Source organism: Trachypithecus francoisi, unplaced genomic scaffold (genome assembly GCF_009764315.1).
Source record: "Trachypithecus francoisi isolate TF-2019V2 unplaced genomic scaffold, Tfra_2.0 Lachesis_group16, whole genome shotgun sequence".
NCBI lineage: Eukaryota > Metazoa > Chordata > Mammalia > Primates > Cercopithecidae > Trachypithecus > Trachypithecus francoisi.
The window spans coordinates 92032276-92049520 of NW_022681461.1; the positions used below are offsets into that span (position 1 = coordinate 92032276).

The 17245-nt window shown below is 47.3% G+C and overlaps 1 protein-coding gene across 4 annotated transcripts in view; it reads left to right on the plus strand.

Annotated features, from left to right (window-relative positions):
* Nucleotides 1–17245, plus strand: part of CD72 (CD72 molecule) — a 29025-nt gene that overhangs the window by 5944 nt on the left and 5836 nt on the right. The window contains exons 1-6 of one of the 4 annotated variants that reach the window (XM_033238172.1): nt 7216–7230; nt 14654–14869; nt 14970–15077; nt 15841–15912; nt 16406–16495; nt 16801–17136. In XM_033238172.1, the coding sequence (XP_033094063.1) occupies nt 14788–14869; nt 14970–15077; nt 15841–15912; nt 16406–16495; nt 16801–17136 (688 nt within the window). In that variant the 5' untranslated portion in view covers nt 7216–7230; nt 14654–14787. Of the gene's footprint in view, nt 1–7215; nt 7231–14653; nt 14870–14969; nt 15078–15840; nt 15913–16405; nt 17137–17245 lie in introns of those variants that run through there. The other 3 variants (XM_033238173.1, XM_033238171.1, XR_004443672.1) reach the window with 3 other exon arrangements.

Consider the following 17245-nt stretch of genomic DNA (forward strand, 5'->3'; position numbering starts at 1 on the left):
TGCTAAATAAGGATTCTTGAAACAGATGGAACACACTATAAGGGAAATTCTAATAAGGACTAAATTATCTCATTAAAACTGTGGAGTCAGGCGGTGGGGATAAGGGGAAGGTAAAAGTGTTCCAGAAGTCTAAGGCAGGGAGAGGTGGGGAGGAAAAAGGGGAGAAAGGAAGGGAAGTGAAAGTAATCTAAAGATCACATTTTGACCAGACCTGGTGGCTCACGCCTGTAATCCCAGCACTTTTGGAGGTCGAGGCGGGCGGATCACCTGAGGTCAGGAGTTCAAAACCAGCCTGGCCAACATGGCGAAACCCCGTCTCTACTAAAAATACAAAAATTAGCTGGGCGTGGTGGTGGGCACCTGTAATCCCAGCTACTTGGGAGGCTGAGTCAGGAGAATCGCTTGAACCCGGGAGGTGGAGGTTGCAGTGAGCCAAGATCGTGCCACTGCACTCTAGCCTGGGGAACAAGAGTGAGATTCCATCTCAAAAAAAATAAAAAATAAAAAAGATTACATTTTATTGGGATGGGGAGGAAATAGAAGATAATTAAAGTGTTCTGGAAATAGTAGCTGTTGTTTTCATACACTAGAAGAGTCATGTGTATCTATCTGAGAGCATTCTATTAATAGAATGACAAACTCCAAATTAATGAGGAGAAAAATTGAATGAGTAGTAATTTATTTAATCTAGCAAAGATTAAAAAAAGAAGAGTTAACAACAATATAAAAAGCTTTAAAACAAGTAAGATGAAAATAAGAAAATCAAATACATCACTCATTACAGTAAATACAAGTAGACTGAAATCTACCATTGAAACACTGTCAGATTTTGTTGTAAATCAAATTTAGGTACACATTACTTAAGAGAAACACACTTAGGATGGGTGTGGTGGCTCACACCTGTAATCCCAACACTTTGGGAGGCTGAGGTGAGTGGATCACGAGGTCAGGAGATCGAGACCATCCTGGTTAACATGGTGAAACCCTGTCTCTACTAAAAATACAAAACATTAGCCAGGCACAGTGGTGGGTGCCTGTAGTCCCAGCTACTCAGGAGGCTGAGGCAGGAGGATGGTGTGAACCCAGGAGGCAGAGCTGGCAGCGAGCCGAGATAGCACCACTGCACTCCAGTTTGGGCGAAAGAGCAAGACTCTGTCTCAAAAAAAAAAAAAAAAAAAGAGAGAGAAACACACTTAAAGTGATAAAGTTTTAAAATAAAGACATGGAATAGATACCAGGCAAATATTAAATGTTATTTTGAAAAGCAGAGGCTATATACAATCCCCGACTTACAATGGTTTAACTTAGGATTCTCTGACTTTACGATGGGTTTATCAGGGTATTAAATATATTTTCGACTAACATTACTTTCTACTTATGATGGGTTTTTGGAACATAGTCCCATCCTAAGTCAAGGAACATCTGTACTGATATCAAACAAGAGAAATTTAAGTTATGGGCTGGGGGAGGTGGGAGAAGAGTGCCTGCAAAGTGGTAGGAGGATTTGGGGAGAGATAGGAATGTTTTGTATCTTAATTGTGGTGGTAATTACACAACTGAATACGCTTGTCAAAACTCATAGGCTTGTACACTTGAAACGGATCAATCTGTTGTATATAAATTACAATGCAATAAAACTGGTTGTAAAAAAAGAATGAAAATACCATGTTCACAAAATAAAAATGTGAAATGAGAAAACAGCATAACATGAGAAACCCTCTCAATTACCCTGTATCATATATTTCACTGTCAAAAAGATACCAAGCTTTAACCAACATATGCACAGGAAAAATAAAGAGAGCACTTATTTCAAGAAATTATGAAAAGGGTAAAAAAAGAAATCAAATCAGAAAATAATAACTAAAGCTAACACTAATGAAATGAAAAAAACAAACAAACAAACAAAACTAAAAAGGCCCATGCACAGTGGCTCATGCCTGTAATCCCAGCACTTTGGGTAGCCGAGGCGGGAGAATCACTTGAGCTTAGGAGTTCGAAACCAGCCTGGGCAACATGGTGAAACCCCATCTCTGGGAAAAAAAAAAATTACAAAAATTAGCCAGGTGTGCTGGTGTATGCCTGTAGTTCCAGCTACTTGGGAGGCTGAGATGGGAAGGTAGCTTGAGCCCAGGAGGTGGAGGTTGCAGTGAGCTGAGATTGCACCACTGCACTCCAGCCTGGGCAACAGAGCCACACCCTGTCTCAAAAAAAAAAAAAAAAAAAAAGACAAAAAAAAAAAACCTAAAAAGGATAAATCAATCCAAAAAAATTGTCTTTTAAAAGAGCTATTAAGGTTGGGCACAGTGGCTCATGCCTGAAATCCCAGCACTTTGGTAGGCCAAGGCAGGCGGATCACCTGAGGTCAGGTGTTTGAGACCAGCCTGGCCAACATGGTGAAAACCTGTCTCTCCTAAAAAATACAAAAATTAGCAGGGTGCAGTGGCAGACACCTGTAACCCCCGCTGCTTGGGAGGCTGAGGCAGGAAAATTGCTTGAACCCAGGAGGTAGAGGTTACAGTGAGCTGAGATGGTGCCACTGCACTCCAGCCTGGGCGACAGAGTAAGGCTCTGCCTCGAAAAAAAAAAAAAAAGAGCTAATAAAATAAACCTCTTGCAAGCCAAATTAAGAGGGGAAAAAGAAAGATTAAATAGACAAAATTAGTTATGAGAAAGAAAACATTCTTACAAATAGAGGAGAAAATTGAAGAATTATAAAACAGTACAACTGAAAATCAACCAATTTGAAAATAGAGGAAATGGGTATCTTTCAAGAAATATACAAATTACCAAGAAAATTGACCCAGGAGAAAGAGGAAAGCTTGAATAGCCCAACTTATTTTAGAAAAGACTGCCAGCCAGGCGCAGTGGCTCAAGCCTGTAATCCCAGCACTTTAGGAGGCCGAGACGGGCGGATCACGAGGTCAGGATCGACCTCGAACACGGCTAACCCCACGTCTTCTACTAAAAAATACAAAAAACTAGCTGGGCGCGGTGCGGGCGCCTGTAGTCCCAGCTACTCGGGAGGCTAGGCAGGAGAATGGCGTAAACCCGGAGGTGGAGCTTGCAGTGAGCTGAGATCCGGCCACTGCACTCCAGCCTGGGCGACTGAGCAAGACTCCGTCTAAAAAAAAAAAAGAAAATGGAAGCAGTTTCAATTTAGAGTTACAAAGTTATAAGATTCTTAGGAAAATATATAGATAATGAAGCTACTCAGAAAAAAAAATTCTTGGGATAATAATGATAGCCACCATAATGCCATGAACTATTCTTAGCACTTTGTATCAACTCAATCAAGCCTCACAACATCCTCTTGAAACAGATTACTATTATTATTATTATTATTTTGTATTTTTTGTAGAGACGGGTGTTTTGCCATGTTACACAGGTTGATCTCGAACTCCTGGGCTTAAGTGATCCACATGCCTCGGCCTCTCAAAGTGCCGGGATGCAGTGTGAGCCACTGCGTCCAGCCACTATTATTATTCTTATTTTATAGAAGAGAACACTGAGGAACACACAGATTAAGTGATTTAGCCCCAGATTACTATTAATAGCTGGTAAAATCTCAGAGCTGGGATTTTGAACCCGGGCAGTTTGGCAGATACTTCCCTTGTAACGACTATGATGTGGTACGTATATTTACTTATATTTAATCAAGAAACACATAAGTATTCATATGAATAAAGTTATACAGTAAAATGTTATTAAACACTATAAAGCAAGATGGGAACAAACAGAAAATTAACCATATCCTTTTGGGAAGTGAAAATATCATAAAAAGTGTCAGTTCTCCAAAAATTAAAGTGTATAATTCCAATTAGTAAAACAAAGAAGAAGCAAAGAAAAAATATTTTTTTTTTTTTTTTTTTTTTTTTTTGAGACGGGAGTCTCGCTCCGCCGCCCAGGCTGGAGTGCTGTGGCCGGATCTCAGCTCACTGCAAGCTCCGCCTCCCGGGTTCACGCCATTCTCCTGCCTCAGCCTCCCAAGTAGCTGGGACTACAGGCGCCCACCACCTCGCCCGGCTAATTTTTTTGTATTTTTTAGTAGAGACGGGGTTTCACCGTGTTAGCCAGGATGGTCTGGATCTCCTGACCTCGTGATCCGCCCGTCTCGGCCTCCCAAAGTGCTGGGATTACAGGCTTGAGCCACCGCGCCCGGCCGAAAAAAATATTTTTTAAAAATACAAAGATTTTGATAGGGAAAATAGAAAAAAATAGTGAGAGAAATTCACTTTACTGGCCGGATGTGGTGGCTCACGCCTGTAATCCCAGCACTTTGGGAGGCTGAGACGGGTGGATCACCTGAGGTCAGGAGTTCAAGACCAGCCTGGCCAACATGGCGAAACCCCTTCTCTACAAAAGTACAAAAATTAACCAGGCGTGATGGCACATGCCTGTAATTCCAGCTACTCGGGAGGCTGAGGTAGGAGAATAGCTTGAACCTGGGAGGTGGAGGTTGCAGTGAACTGAGACATGCCACTGTACTCCAGCCTGGGCGGCGAAAGGGCAAGACTCCCATCTCCAAAAAAAAAAAAAAAAACCAAGAAATTCACTTTCCCAATTATGATAACATATTATAAGGCCACTTAATCAAATGAATAAAGCAAAGGGAAAAAATTAGTCAGTGGAATAAAACAGAATCTCAAACAAGGTGATTGTATATACAAAAACATGACAGTTCAACTCATTGGGGAAAGTGGGCTGACATAATCAATGGAACTGGAACATCCAGCTCTCCTTACTGAGTGCTACCATGTGCTGGGACTGTGCACTAGCAGGGCTTGCATACCTGTGTAGCAGCAGAGCATGATGGGTAAAAGCATACCTTCTGTGGCAGGACATTCGTGTCATCAAAGGTGGAGGTGGGGAGAGACTGACTTGGGTTCCAGTCTATCCTCATGGGTTTTGGCTGGCTTATCCTTGCTGTCTCCCACTTTTGCCCTTATTCCCTTCCCGGCTGCCAGGCCTGCAGAATCTGAGCTCCAGCAGCAGAAGCAAAGACAACACCTTTCAGAGACTGTTGAGCTTGCTCCCACAACTGCATAATTGAGCAATTCTGTGTGCCAAATAAGAGCAATTCAGTGTACCAGATCTCTTAATTGAAAAAATATGTATGTGTGTTTATATATATATAAATATCCATACATACATATGCATATGCTAGTGGTTTTGCTTCTCTGATGGACCTTGACTGACATACTACATGAAGGATATACAAGTGTTCATGGTATTCTTTCAACTTTTCCTTTAAGTTTAAAATGTTTCAAAATAAAATTCTGGAAGGGATAGAAAAATATACACAAAGGATTCTAACCTCAGTTGAAGAGCTAATCCAACTGGTTAAGGAACATGAAAATATGCTCAAATTCACTACGAATCAGAGACATGCAGCTTAAAGTAAAAATGAGATGCCTGCCAGGCGCGGTGGCTCATCTCTGTAATCCCAATACTTTGGGAGGCCCAGGCAGGAAGATTGCTTGAGCCCAGGAGTTTGAGACCAGCCTGGGCAACTAGAAAGACCCCCTCTCTTAAAAAAAAAAACAAAAAAAAAAACCACAAAACTTTTAAAAAAATTAGCCAGCCATTGTGGTGCATGCCTTTAGTCCCAGCTACTTGGGAGGCTAAACTGGGAGGATCACTTGAGCCCAGCAGGTTGAGGCTGCAGTGAGCAGTGATCATGCCACTGCACTCCAGCCTGAGCAACAGAGCAAGATCCTGTCTCAAAAAGACGAAAAACAGAAAAAGATACCACTTACATGCGTGGTGAAAAACTGGTTTTAACAGTGGAGAACTCTGAGAGCCAGTGTGGAACATGTGCCCTCACAGTTACTCTCCCACTCCCTGGGTAAGGTTGCTGGTGTATTCATACACCAGTTCCCGCCAGTCATTGTTTGAGAGCTGCTTTGTGGAGGCAGGCAAGGATTCTCCAGCACTCCTGGCCCTTTGCTCGCGCTCTCCCACCAGACAAAATCTTCAGGCAAGGAGTTGCAGGCCTGCCGTTAGCCTCAGGGCTTATGCGCAGCCAGCAGTGAGGCCTGAGGAGAAATGGCTGAGGCACTGACAGTATCTGCTGAGCAGCGAGCAGCAATCAGATCCACTTACATCTTGTGTTAAATTCATGCTGTCACTGTTTCTTCAGGTCATAGTTTCCTAGTTTCCTTCCTTCCTTCCTTCCCTCTCTCCTTCCCCCCTCCCCCCTCCCTCCCTTCCTCCCTTCCTTCCTTCCTTCCTTCCTTCCTTCCTTCTTCCTTCCTTCCTTCCTTCCTTCTTCCTTCCTTTTCTTTTGAGACAGAGTCTGGCTCTGTCACCCAGGCTGGAGTGCAGTGTCACGATCTTGGCTCACTGCAAGCTCCGCCTCTCGGGTTCCTGCCATTCTCCTGCCTCAGCCTCCTGAGTAGCTGGGACTACAGGCGACTGTCACTAGCCCCAGCTAATTTTTTTGTATTTTTAGTAGAGACAGTGTTTCACCGTGTTAGCCAGGATGGTCTCCATCTCCTGACCTCGTGATCTACTGGCCTCAGCCTCCCAAAGTGCTGAGATTACAGGCGTGAGCCACCGCGCCCAGCGCAGGTCATAGTTTCTTTAAAAAGGAGGAGGAAGAAGAGGAATAAGCTGGCCCCAGTAGCATGTGCCTGTAGTCCCAGATACTTGGGAGGCCAAGGCAGGAGGATTGCTGGAGCCCAGGAGTTCAAGTCCAGCCTGGGCAACATAACAAGACCCCTGTCTCTTTAAAAAAAAAAAAAGAAAAAGCCAGGCAGAGTGAGTCATGCCTGTAATTTCAGTACTTTGGGAGGCTGAGGCAGGAGTATTGCTTAAGGCCAGGCATTCAGGGCCAACCTGGTTGACATAGCGAAAACTTGTCTCTACAACAACAACAAAATTAGTCTGGTGTGATGGTGAGTGCCTGTAGTCCTAATTACTTGGGAGGCTAAGGTGCGGGGGGTCACTTGAACCCAGGAGTTTGAGGCTGCAGTGATCCATGGTCGAACCACTGCACTCCAGCCTGGGTGACAGAGTGAGACTCTGACTCTGATTAAAAAAGAAAAAAAAAAAAAAAAAGAGGTACAAACACTTATCATAGGAGCATCAGTGGGACAAGCTAAAATCCCCAGTGCTGTGGTTGGTTCTGAGACTGCAACTGACATTCTTCGTTTTCCTCCTCCTCCATCCACACTAGACTCCCCTCACTGAAGCGGTACTTCTTGCTGGACTGAATTGCTTGCCCAGTGGGTGAGCCAGACCTTCATTTCTGAGCGTTCTGATAACTGGGTTCTTTCCAGGCTGTGGTGGTTAAAGTTGCCCAATATATCACTGAGCATGGAACACCAAGGGGCACCCATGAATCCCCTGACCTGAAGATACAGGCATACTTCAGAGATATTGTGGGTTCAGGTTTGAGATCACTGCAATGATCGCAGGATTTCTTTTTTGTTTCCCAATGCATGTAAAAGTTATGTTCAGCCAGGCGCAGTGGCTCTCGCCTGTAATCTTAGCACTTTGGGAGGCCGAGGTGGGTGAATTGCCTGAGCTCAGGAGTTCGAGACCGGCCTGGAGAACACAGTGAAACCCTGTCTCTACTAAAAATACAAAAAAAAAAAAAAAATAGCCAGGCGTGGTGGTGCATGCCTGTAATCCCAGCTACTTGGAAGGGTGAGACAGGAGAATCGCTTGAACCCAGGAGGTGGAGGTTGCAGTGAGCTGAGATTGTGCCATTGCACTCTGGCCTGGGCAACAGAGTGAGACTCCATCTCAAAAAAATAAAATAAAAATAAAAAAAATAAAGCCAGGCACAGTGGCTGACGCCTGTAATCCCAGCACTTTGGGAGGCCAAGGCAGGCAGATCATGAGGTCAGGAGATTGAGACTATCCCGGCTAACGCGGTGAAACCCCGTCTCTACTAAAAATACAAAAACATTAGTCAGGCATGGTGGCCGGCGCCTGTAGTCCCAGCTACTCGGGAGGCTGAGGCAGGAGAATGGCATGAACCCAGGAAGTGGAGCTTGCAGTGAGCCATGATCACGCCACTTTTAATTTCTTGAACTCCTCCAAGTCATCCATGAGGGTGAAATCAACTTCTTCCAAACTCCTGTTAATGTTGATATTTTGACTCCCTGCCATGAATCATGAATGTTTTTAATGGTATCTAGAATGGCTAATCCTTTTCAGAAGGTTCTCAGTTTACTTCGCCCAGATCCATGAGAGGAATCCCTATGGCAGCTGTAGCCTTACAAAATGTATTTCTTAAATAAGGTCAAAATTACTCCTTGACCCACGGGCTGCAGAATGGAATTTTGTTAGGCATGAAAACAACATTAATCTCCATTAGAGATCTTGGGTGATTAGGTACATTGCCAATGAACAGTAATATCTTGGAAGGAATCTTCTTTCTGAGCAGTAGGTGGGCTTAAAATATGCACTAAACCATGCTGTGAACACATGTGCTGTCATCCAGGCTTTGTTCTTCCATGTATACAGCATGGGAAGGATAGATTTACCATAATTCTTAAGGGCCCTAGGATTCTGAGAATGGTAAATGAGCACTGGCTTCAACTTAAAGCCATGAGCTGCATTAGCCTCTAGCAAGAGAGTCAGCCTGTCCTTTGAAGATTTGAAGCCAGGCACTGACTTTTCTTCTCCAGCTATGAAAGTCCTAGATGGCCTCTTCTCCAATAAAAGGCTGTTTAGTTTGCATTGAAAATCTGTTGTTTAGTGTAGCCACCCTAATCAATGATCTTAGTTAGATCTTCTGGATAACTTGCTGCAGCTTCTACATCAGCACTTGCTGCTTCATCTTGCACTTTTATGTTATAGAGATGGCTTCTTTCCTTAAACCTCATGAACCAACCTCTGCTGGCTTCAGACTTTTCTTCTGCAGCCTCCTCAATTCTCTCAGCCTTCAGAGAATTGAAGAGAGTTAGGGTCTTGCTCTGGATTAGGCTTTGGCTTAAGAGAATGTTGTAGCTGGTTTGATCTTCTATCCAGACCACTCAAACTCTCTTCATATCAGCAATAAGACTGTTTTGCTTTCTTATCATTTATGTGTTCACTGGAGTAGCTCTTTTAATTTCCTTCAAGAACTTTTCCTTTGCATTTGCAGCTTGGCTAACTGGCATAAGAGGCCTAGCTTTTGGCCTATCTTGGCTTTGGACATGCCCTTCTCACTAACCTTAATCCTTTCTGGCTTTTGATGTAAAGTGAGAGATGTGCAACTCTTCCTTTCACTTGTACACTTAGAGACCATTGTAGGGTTATTAATTGGCCTAATTTTAATATTGTTGTGTCTCAGGGAATAGAGAGACCCAAGGAGAGGGAGTGAGACAGGGAACAGCCAGTCAGTGGAGCAGTCAGAACACACACAACTTTTATTAAGTTCAGTGTCTTATAGGTATGGTTCGTGGTGCTCCAAAACAATGACAATATTAATATCAAAAATCACTGACCACAGATCTCCGTAACAGATACAATCATAATGAAAAAAGTTTGAAATATTTTAAGAATTACCAAAATGTGACGACACAGAGACATGAAGTGAGCATGTGCTGTTGGAAAATGGCACCAGTAGACTGGCTTGCCACAGGGTTGCCATAAACTTCCAATCTGTAAAAAAACTCAGTATCTGTGAAGTGTAATAAGTGCAATAAAATTAGGTGTGCCTGGACATTCCTACAGTATGTAGCAGCAGCCCTAACCCCTCATGATAATCAGGCAATCAGGTTCAGTTGCCTCTGCCAGGGTAATCGCTCCCCACTAAGTATGTGAACGAGGAGTAGCCAGGGACGATCGCTAGATATGGAGAACTCTGTGGGTCAGGGTAGATGCTCTCTACACATCCTTTCATCTTTAACTCCCACTGCCAACTCAGCAGTCATCTCCATATTTTCCCACTTAAATTCCTGAAAATGAACATTTGATAAACTCATCCTGATGTCCAGGCCACTGGCTTGTCTATGGACTGGTCAGCCTTAGGCAGAGGCCCACTTGCTCATTTTATATTTTTATTAAATTAAAATTATTATTATTATTATTTTTATTTTTATTGAGACAGAGTCTCCCTTTGTCACCCAGGCTAGAGTGCAGTGGTGTGATCTTGGCTCACTGCAACCTCCGCCTCCCAGGTTCAAGCGATTCTCCTGCCTCAGCCTCCTGAGTAGCTGGATTACAGGCATGTGCCACCACGTCCAGCTAATTTTTGTATTTTCAGTAGAGATGGGGTTTCACCATGTTGGTCAGGCTGGTCGTGATCCACCCGCCTCAGCCTCCCAAAGTGCTGGGATTACAGGCGTGAGCCATTGTGCCTGACTTTGCTGTTATTATTATTATTATTTTTTGAGACAGAGTCTTTCTCTGTTGCCCAGGCTGGAGTGCAGTGGCTCTATCTTGGCTCACTGCAACCTCCACCTCCCAGGTTTAAGCGATTCTTTTGCTTCAGCCTCTCGGGTAGCTGGGATACAGGTGTGTGCCACCGTGCCCAGCTAAGTTTTGTATTATTAGTAGAGATGGGGTTTCACCATATTGGCCAGACTGGTCTCGAACTCCTGACCTCATGATCTGCACGCCTTGGCCTCCCAAGGGATAACAGGCATGACCCACCGCACCCAACCTGCTGTTATTATTTTTATGACATTTCATTATGTGGTTTGGAGCCATCATTTTGCCTTGTTGCAAGGCTCGAATCTTGAGTTGGCCTTTTGATGTATTTGCTTTTCTTTTCAGCTCTGTGCCATTAGCACAGAGAATGTGCTTTCTGTGTCACCATTTGAGGCAGGACCAAGGAGAGGCCTAGGGCAAGTCACCGAAGACCTATCTGTACTCTTTGGCTTCAGTGATCAAAGAAATCCAAGTCTCCCTCATGGTGCAATCAGGTGGCCCATTTTTCTCCCTCCTGACTCTGAAGCCTTTGTGACAGACTTTTAAAGAGGCCTTTGTAAAGTCCACACCTAGTGTGTCTCCAGCAATCATACTCTTGATTGAGGTCAGACTATCTTGTATTTTACAGATGGAAAATTGTGACTTGCCCAAAGTCACATACCGTGGCAAGGCTGGTCTCTTTAACCAGAGTCTCCCTCTTCTTTCTATTACATCATGCTTCCTCCACAGTTCAGGAAACTGTTGCTGCTCTAATAAATTACATACTTGGTGGCTTAAACAATACAAATTTATTATCTTACAGTTGTGGAGATCAGGTCGACACAGGTCTCACAGGGCTAAAGTCAAGGTGTCTGCAGCGTTGGTTCCTTTCTGGATGCTGAAGGGGAAAATCTGCTTCCTTGCCTTTTCCAGCTCTCAGAGGCTGCCTGAATTCCTTGGCTCATGGTCCTTTTCCTCCATCTTCAAAATCAGTACCTATGGGTTGAGTGTTTCTCCTGTGGCATCTCTCTGGCCCTCCTTCCCTCACCAAATCTCTTTCTTCCCATGATGGGAAAGGTTCTCCCTTTCAAGAACTCATGTGATCAGGGTGTGCCTACCAAGATAAAACAGAATAATCTCTCCATCTAAAGGGCCTTAATTAACATAGTCACATCTACATTTTGTCAGGTAAAGTGACATATGTCATAGGTTCTGGGGATTCGGGTGTGAACATTTTTGGGAGGCCATTATTCTGGCTACCACACCCTGTCAGTAAACTAGGGCTTCCTGGAGGCTGGTGGATTAAAGTAATGAAGACAGATATAGCCTGACTTTCAGAGTCTTAGGAGATGCTCCTGATGTCCTGACATAGACTGTATCAATGACACAAAGTTGATCAGGTGAGCTCCCTTCCACATGGCAAATTCTATCTGATGCCCTCATGGTTGGGCCCCCTCCTCTTGTCAACTGTAAACACCCATTCCCTGTAATGAGTAGTGGGGAGGCCAAGAGAGGGCAAAACATGGGGGTTGTTGTCTGCCCTCCAGGCTCTCAGATGATGATATTATGGTTCTGGAAAAGCTGAAATGTACAGCACTGACCCCTCAGCTCTTAAAAGTTCCCTGATATTTGGGCAGTAGAGGCACAGCTTGAAGTTACTGGTATCTTTTCTGATGTCCAGTCTCTAAAGGTAATATGTGATACACATGGGGAAGGGAAGGATCCCACTCTCTTACTGTGTTCACAAAGGAAGGCTACAAGCTGGTCTAAGATAGAAGCGAATGTGGCCTATGATGAAAAGATATGTAACCATCACCAAAAGAGCTAAAGAGGAGAAAAATATAGAACAAGCCTAGTTAAGACATTCAAGACAATGGGGTGTGCAGTTCCATCTGGGGATCCCCTTCTTCTTTTTTTTTTTTTTTTGGAGACGGAGTCCCACTCTGTAGCCCAGGCTGGGCACAATCTTGGCTCACTGCAGCCTCTGCCTCCCGGGTTCAAGCAATTCTCCTGCCTCAGCCTCCCTAGTAGCTGGAATTACTAGGCACATGCCACCATTCATAGCTAATTTTTGTATTTTTAATATAGACGGGATTTCACCATGTTTGCCAGGCTGGTCTCAAATTCCTGACCTCAGGTGATCTGCCCACCTCAGCCTCCCAAAGTGCTGGGATTACAGGTGTGAGCCACCACGCCTGGCCAGGAGATCCCCTTCTTAAGCCTCTCCACAGTCAAGTTAGGCAGCAAGCCCATGTATCCTTTTTTTTTTTTTTTTTTTTTGAGATGGAGCTTTGCTCTTGTTGCCCAAGCTAGAGTGCAATGGTGCGATCTTGGCTCACTGCAACCTCCACCTCCTTGGTTCAAGTGATTCTCCTGCCTCAGCCTCCTGACTAGCTGGGACTACAGGTTTCAGCCACCACACCTGGCTAATTTTTTTTGGTATGTTTAGTAGAGACAGAGTTTCACTATGTTCACCATGGATTTCTTTTTGAGTGCAGACTAGAAGCTTGATTTTGGCATTTTACCTGGCATCTACATAATGTTCACCCGTGTATTGGATCTGAAAACTGGGACATTCTACAGTTTGTGGAACTCCTGTAAATTTTCCTGCAATTGATTTACTCACACACTGCCCACACCCACCCCCTGTACACCACAGGTTCAAGTATTTGACTCTTCCCACCCCACCCACCCCTGCCACCAGCTGCTCTACACCCTCCCACTCACTCTCAGGGCCCCTGAGGCCCCCAGGGAGTCACCACCACACACAACTCTCTGTATCTGGGGGAAGGTCTGGGTTGTTGGAAAATTTAATCAAGCAAGGACCGTTAACAGCTGCAGAGGCACCTTAGGAAACAGTGAGCCTCAAAAAGGAAATACTTGTAGGATCTCTTGTGATGACCTTTGAAGACTTTTCTGAAAATGACCTGTCATTCCCTGCCATGGAAAATAACAGTGATCGTAGGCAGCCTTCAGCCCACAGAAGGCTTCCTCCTCCAGGCAGGCTCTGACATAGCTGCTCACCTCACAGATGCCCTAACAGACTGCAAAGTCCTGGGAACATGTGTGTCCATGCACGCACATGCACACATATGCCTCTCTATAGGTACATTTTTGAAGTGACAGCTTTGCCTCAGTGGCCACTTCCTCTAGGAGTGGCTGGGCGGAGCTATTGGCAGAGCTCTAGGTGTGTGTCCTGCCACACACCACCAATCATCCAAGCTGTTGGCATGTGGTGAGGACCTTTTTCCCCTTCCTTTTTCCTCCCCACAGCTGTAGGAGAGGGGGGTTCTGCGGGGTGGATGTCACTTTGCTAGGGGCCGGTTCTTCCCACCCCCACACTACGTCTTGTTCCAGCTCCTTCCTATCCCGGATGTAGGCCATTTTGGGGTTCCTATTAGGGGTCACATCCTGGTAAAAGAACATTAGGGAGCGCCTTTGGGCACCCCTGCTCAGCTGCCCCCTTCTCCCCCAACTGGTTCCCTGTCTCCTCCATCAGCCAGGCCCCCAACACCTATGAAGGCCTGGCAGTCCCTGGGTCTTCCACCACAAATGCCCCCTTTTTCCTTGGGGCTGGGTGTGAAGGGACAGCTTTGGGACTTTTTAAAGGAAGAACTTTGCTGTGAAAATAAGAGAAAAACCAAAACCAAACCAAGAAAATGTCAAAACCTCTGCTGGTCCAGAATCTGTGCTCGGCCTCTGGCTCTGCTCCTGCCTTGCCTCTGCCTAGGAAGCTGCAGTCCTTCTTAAGCCCTCTGCAACTCCCATGCTCACCTGCTCCCTGGCTCCCCATGAGGATGCATGGGGGGCAGTGCTGCCGCATGCCTTTCCAGAGGTGCTGCAGCCATGGCTGTTCCTTATGTTCACCCCTGGCCCGGACCTGTTCCTGAACCCCCAGTCACTGGAAACCCCAGGATGATGAGGAGCGAGGGATGCAAACCAGGAATCCCCAGTCTCATGGGGAGAATGGAGCCTCACTCTGGAGCTGGGGAGATCATCTGGGTCAGTGCAGCTGCAGCTACACATCATAAGCCCCAGTGGACAAGGCAGCCAGGAGGAGAGCGGGGCAGATCAGGGCAGATAACCAGGAGGACCGAGTTTGGGGTCCAGTATGGCCCACATGGGTCTAAGATGCATGAAGAGGAAGCACAGGGAGGACATGGGGACAGGCCCAGCCCCTACCCCTGTGCTCTGGACCTCAGCGTCCCCTCCGTGGCCCCTCTGGCCCTGGCCCAGGGATGCCTTCTGCTTCATTGAGCCCATCTGTTTGAGACTTGCTAACACCTTCCTCTTTTGTGACTGGAAGTCACAGGGCCAGGTGATAAACCGTGCAGTCACAGAGGGAACACAGAGCCTAATTGTAAAGGGACAGAGAAAAGAGGAGCAAGGGAGGACGGTGGATGACAGGGAAGACGAGCTGGGGCAGAGCTGCTCAGGACCATGGCTGAGGCCATCACCTATGCAGATCTGAGGTTTGTGAAGGCTCCCCTGAAGAAGAGCATCTCCAGCCGGTTAGGACAGGGTAAGGGGGATGAGGCCTCCCCTTGATCCTGCATCCCCACTCCCCACCCCACAGATCCTATTCCCGACTCCCACCTTGGTCGCTCTTCTCTTCTCTCCAGACCCAGGGGCTGACGACGATGGGGAACTCACCTATGAGAATGTTCAAGTGCCCCCAGTCCCAGGGGGACCCTCAAGCTTGGCTTCTTCTGGACTAGGCGACAAAGCAGGTTTGGAGAGCCTGGGGGATGTGTGTTTGTTGGGGGGCTGTGTCTTGAGCCGGGGAGTCCACAATGTTTTTGTTGTTGTTGAGACAGGGTCTTGCTCTGTCACTCAGGCTGGAGTGCAGTGGCATGATCATGGCTCATTGCAGCCTCGACCTCCTGGGCTCAAGTGATCCTCCTGCCCTGGCCTCCCAAAGTGTTGGGATTGCAGGCGTGCACCCCCACGCCATGGCCCACAATATTCTTGAGAGCACAATACCCTGGGGAAAGGAGGAGGGCGGTTCTTAGGAAACGGAAGAATAGGAACAGGATAAATGGGAGCCAGGGGAGGAAGAAAGATTCCTCCCACAAGGTGGAGACCCCAGTGAGGGAGATAAGGGCTGCGGAGGGATAGGGCAGCCCTGTGGGGGATGAGTTCTAATGGGAAATGGGGAGCCATGGAAGGGAAAAGGGGGGATGGGAGTTGGATGAGAGCAAAGGGGGAGAGGGTTTGGGGCCGACAGATAAGGGGCGCCTGAGGAAGCGATAAAGGAGAACTAGGAGAGATGAGGGGGTCCCCCGAAAAAGATACGGTGAGACCCAGGAGGGAACCGAGAGAGTCCCTGGCAGAGGAGGAACTCAGTAGAGTGACAGGGTATCCCAGAGCAACTCTAGCGGGCAACGTGGGGCAGACTGGAGTTTCCCAGTGGCGAGGGCGAAGCGGGTGCACAGGAGGAGAAGGGGCAATACTCGGGGCCTCCCGTCTCAAACTGGATGCTCCCCTCGACAGCGGTCAAGGCGGAGCAGCCAACTGCGTCCTGGAGCGCCGTGACGTCACTAGCTGTCGGGCGGACTCTCCCCTGTGAGTGAGTGTGCGGGGCAGCCGCGGGGACACGTGCTCGCGCCTGTCCCGGCTGCGGATGGCGCTGGGCTCCGCGGGGTGCAGCTCTTCCCAGGATGAGTTCGGGCGCAGCCCTTCCGACCGCCCCGGCTGCCCTGCCCCATTCACCTACATCGGGTGCGTCTGAATCCGACGTGCACCGCCCCCCTGCGGATGGTCCCAATTCGCCTTCCTGCCCCCCTTCTCTTCTCTCCCACTCTCGGTCTGATATTTCCTTCCCCTTCTCCCAGGTTATGTCCCTGAGTCCTTACCAGCTCTGATTCTGGAACACCCTCTCCCCTACCTGCGAAACACCCCGCTACCCAACAGAAACCACCATGGTTGCCCCCTCAGCTCTGCACCGCCCTCCTCTTAGGGATGACTTCCCCAGGGGTCTCCCCCACGGACCTGTCCCCTCGTCTCTACATTCTTTCCGGGGGCTGACTGCCCGCATCCATCCCACTGTCCCCCTAAGGTCGTACAGCCTGCCTGCGATACTTCCTGCTCGGCCTGCTCCTCACCTGCCTGCTGTTAGGAGTAGCCGTCATCTGCCTGGGAGTGCGCTGTGAGTAAGGCTGTCCCCACTTCCCACTTACACCGAACTTTCCTCCCAAAGCTGACCTTCCTCAGCAGGGCTCATAGTCACTACCACCACATCCTTAGCTTTGGGTTTGGTTTCCAGCCAGGGCTGTTGTCTTCCTGAATTGTCCTCACCTAATCCAGTACCTCCTTACACTTTAGGCAGTCAAATCTTGTATTTCAGCCTGTGATGCAAAAAGTTGCAAGAAGCAGAAAAAGGGCTGATGCTGCAGTCTCAGGGCACTAGGGCAGGGCTGGAGAAAACATCCACCAATCTCTGTGGCCAAACAGATCTGCAGGTGTCTCAGCAGCTCCAGCAGATGAACAGGGTTTTGGAAGCCACTAACAGCAGCCTGAGGCAGCAGCTCCACCTCAAGATAAGGCAGCTGGGACAGAGCGCAGAGGATCTGCAGGGGTCCAGGAGAGAGCTGGCGCAGAGTCAGGAAGCACTACAGGTGGAACAGAGGGCTCATCAGGAGGCTGAAGGGCAGCTACAGGCCTGCCAGACAGACAGCGAGAAGACGAAGGAGACCTTGCAAAGTGAGGAGCAACAGAGGAGGGCCTTGGAGCAGAAACTGAGCAACTTGGAGAACAGACTGAAGCCCTTCTTCACATGCCGCTCATCAGGTGTCCGCTCTGGGGAGAGGAGAGAAGGGAGGGATGGATTGGAGCAAGGAGATACTAGTGGAAGGGGTCTATCACCCAGGGGCCTGTGAAGTGTTCAGGAAAGGTGCAG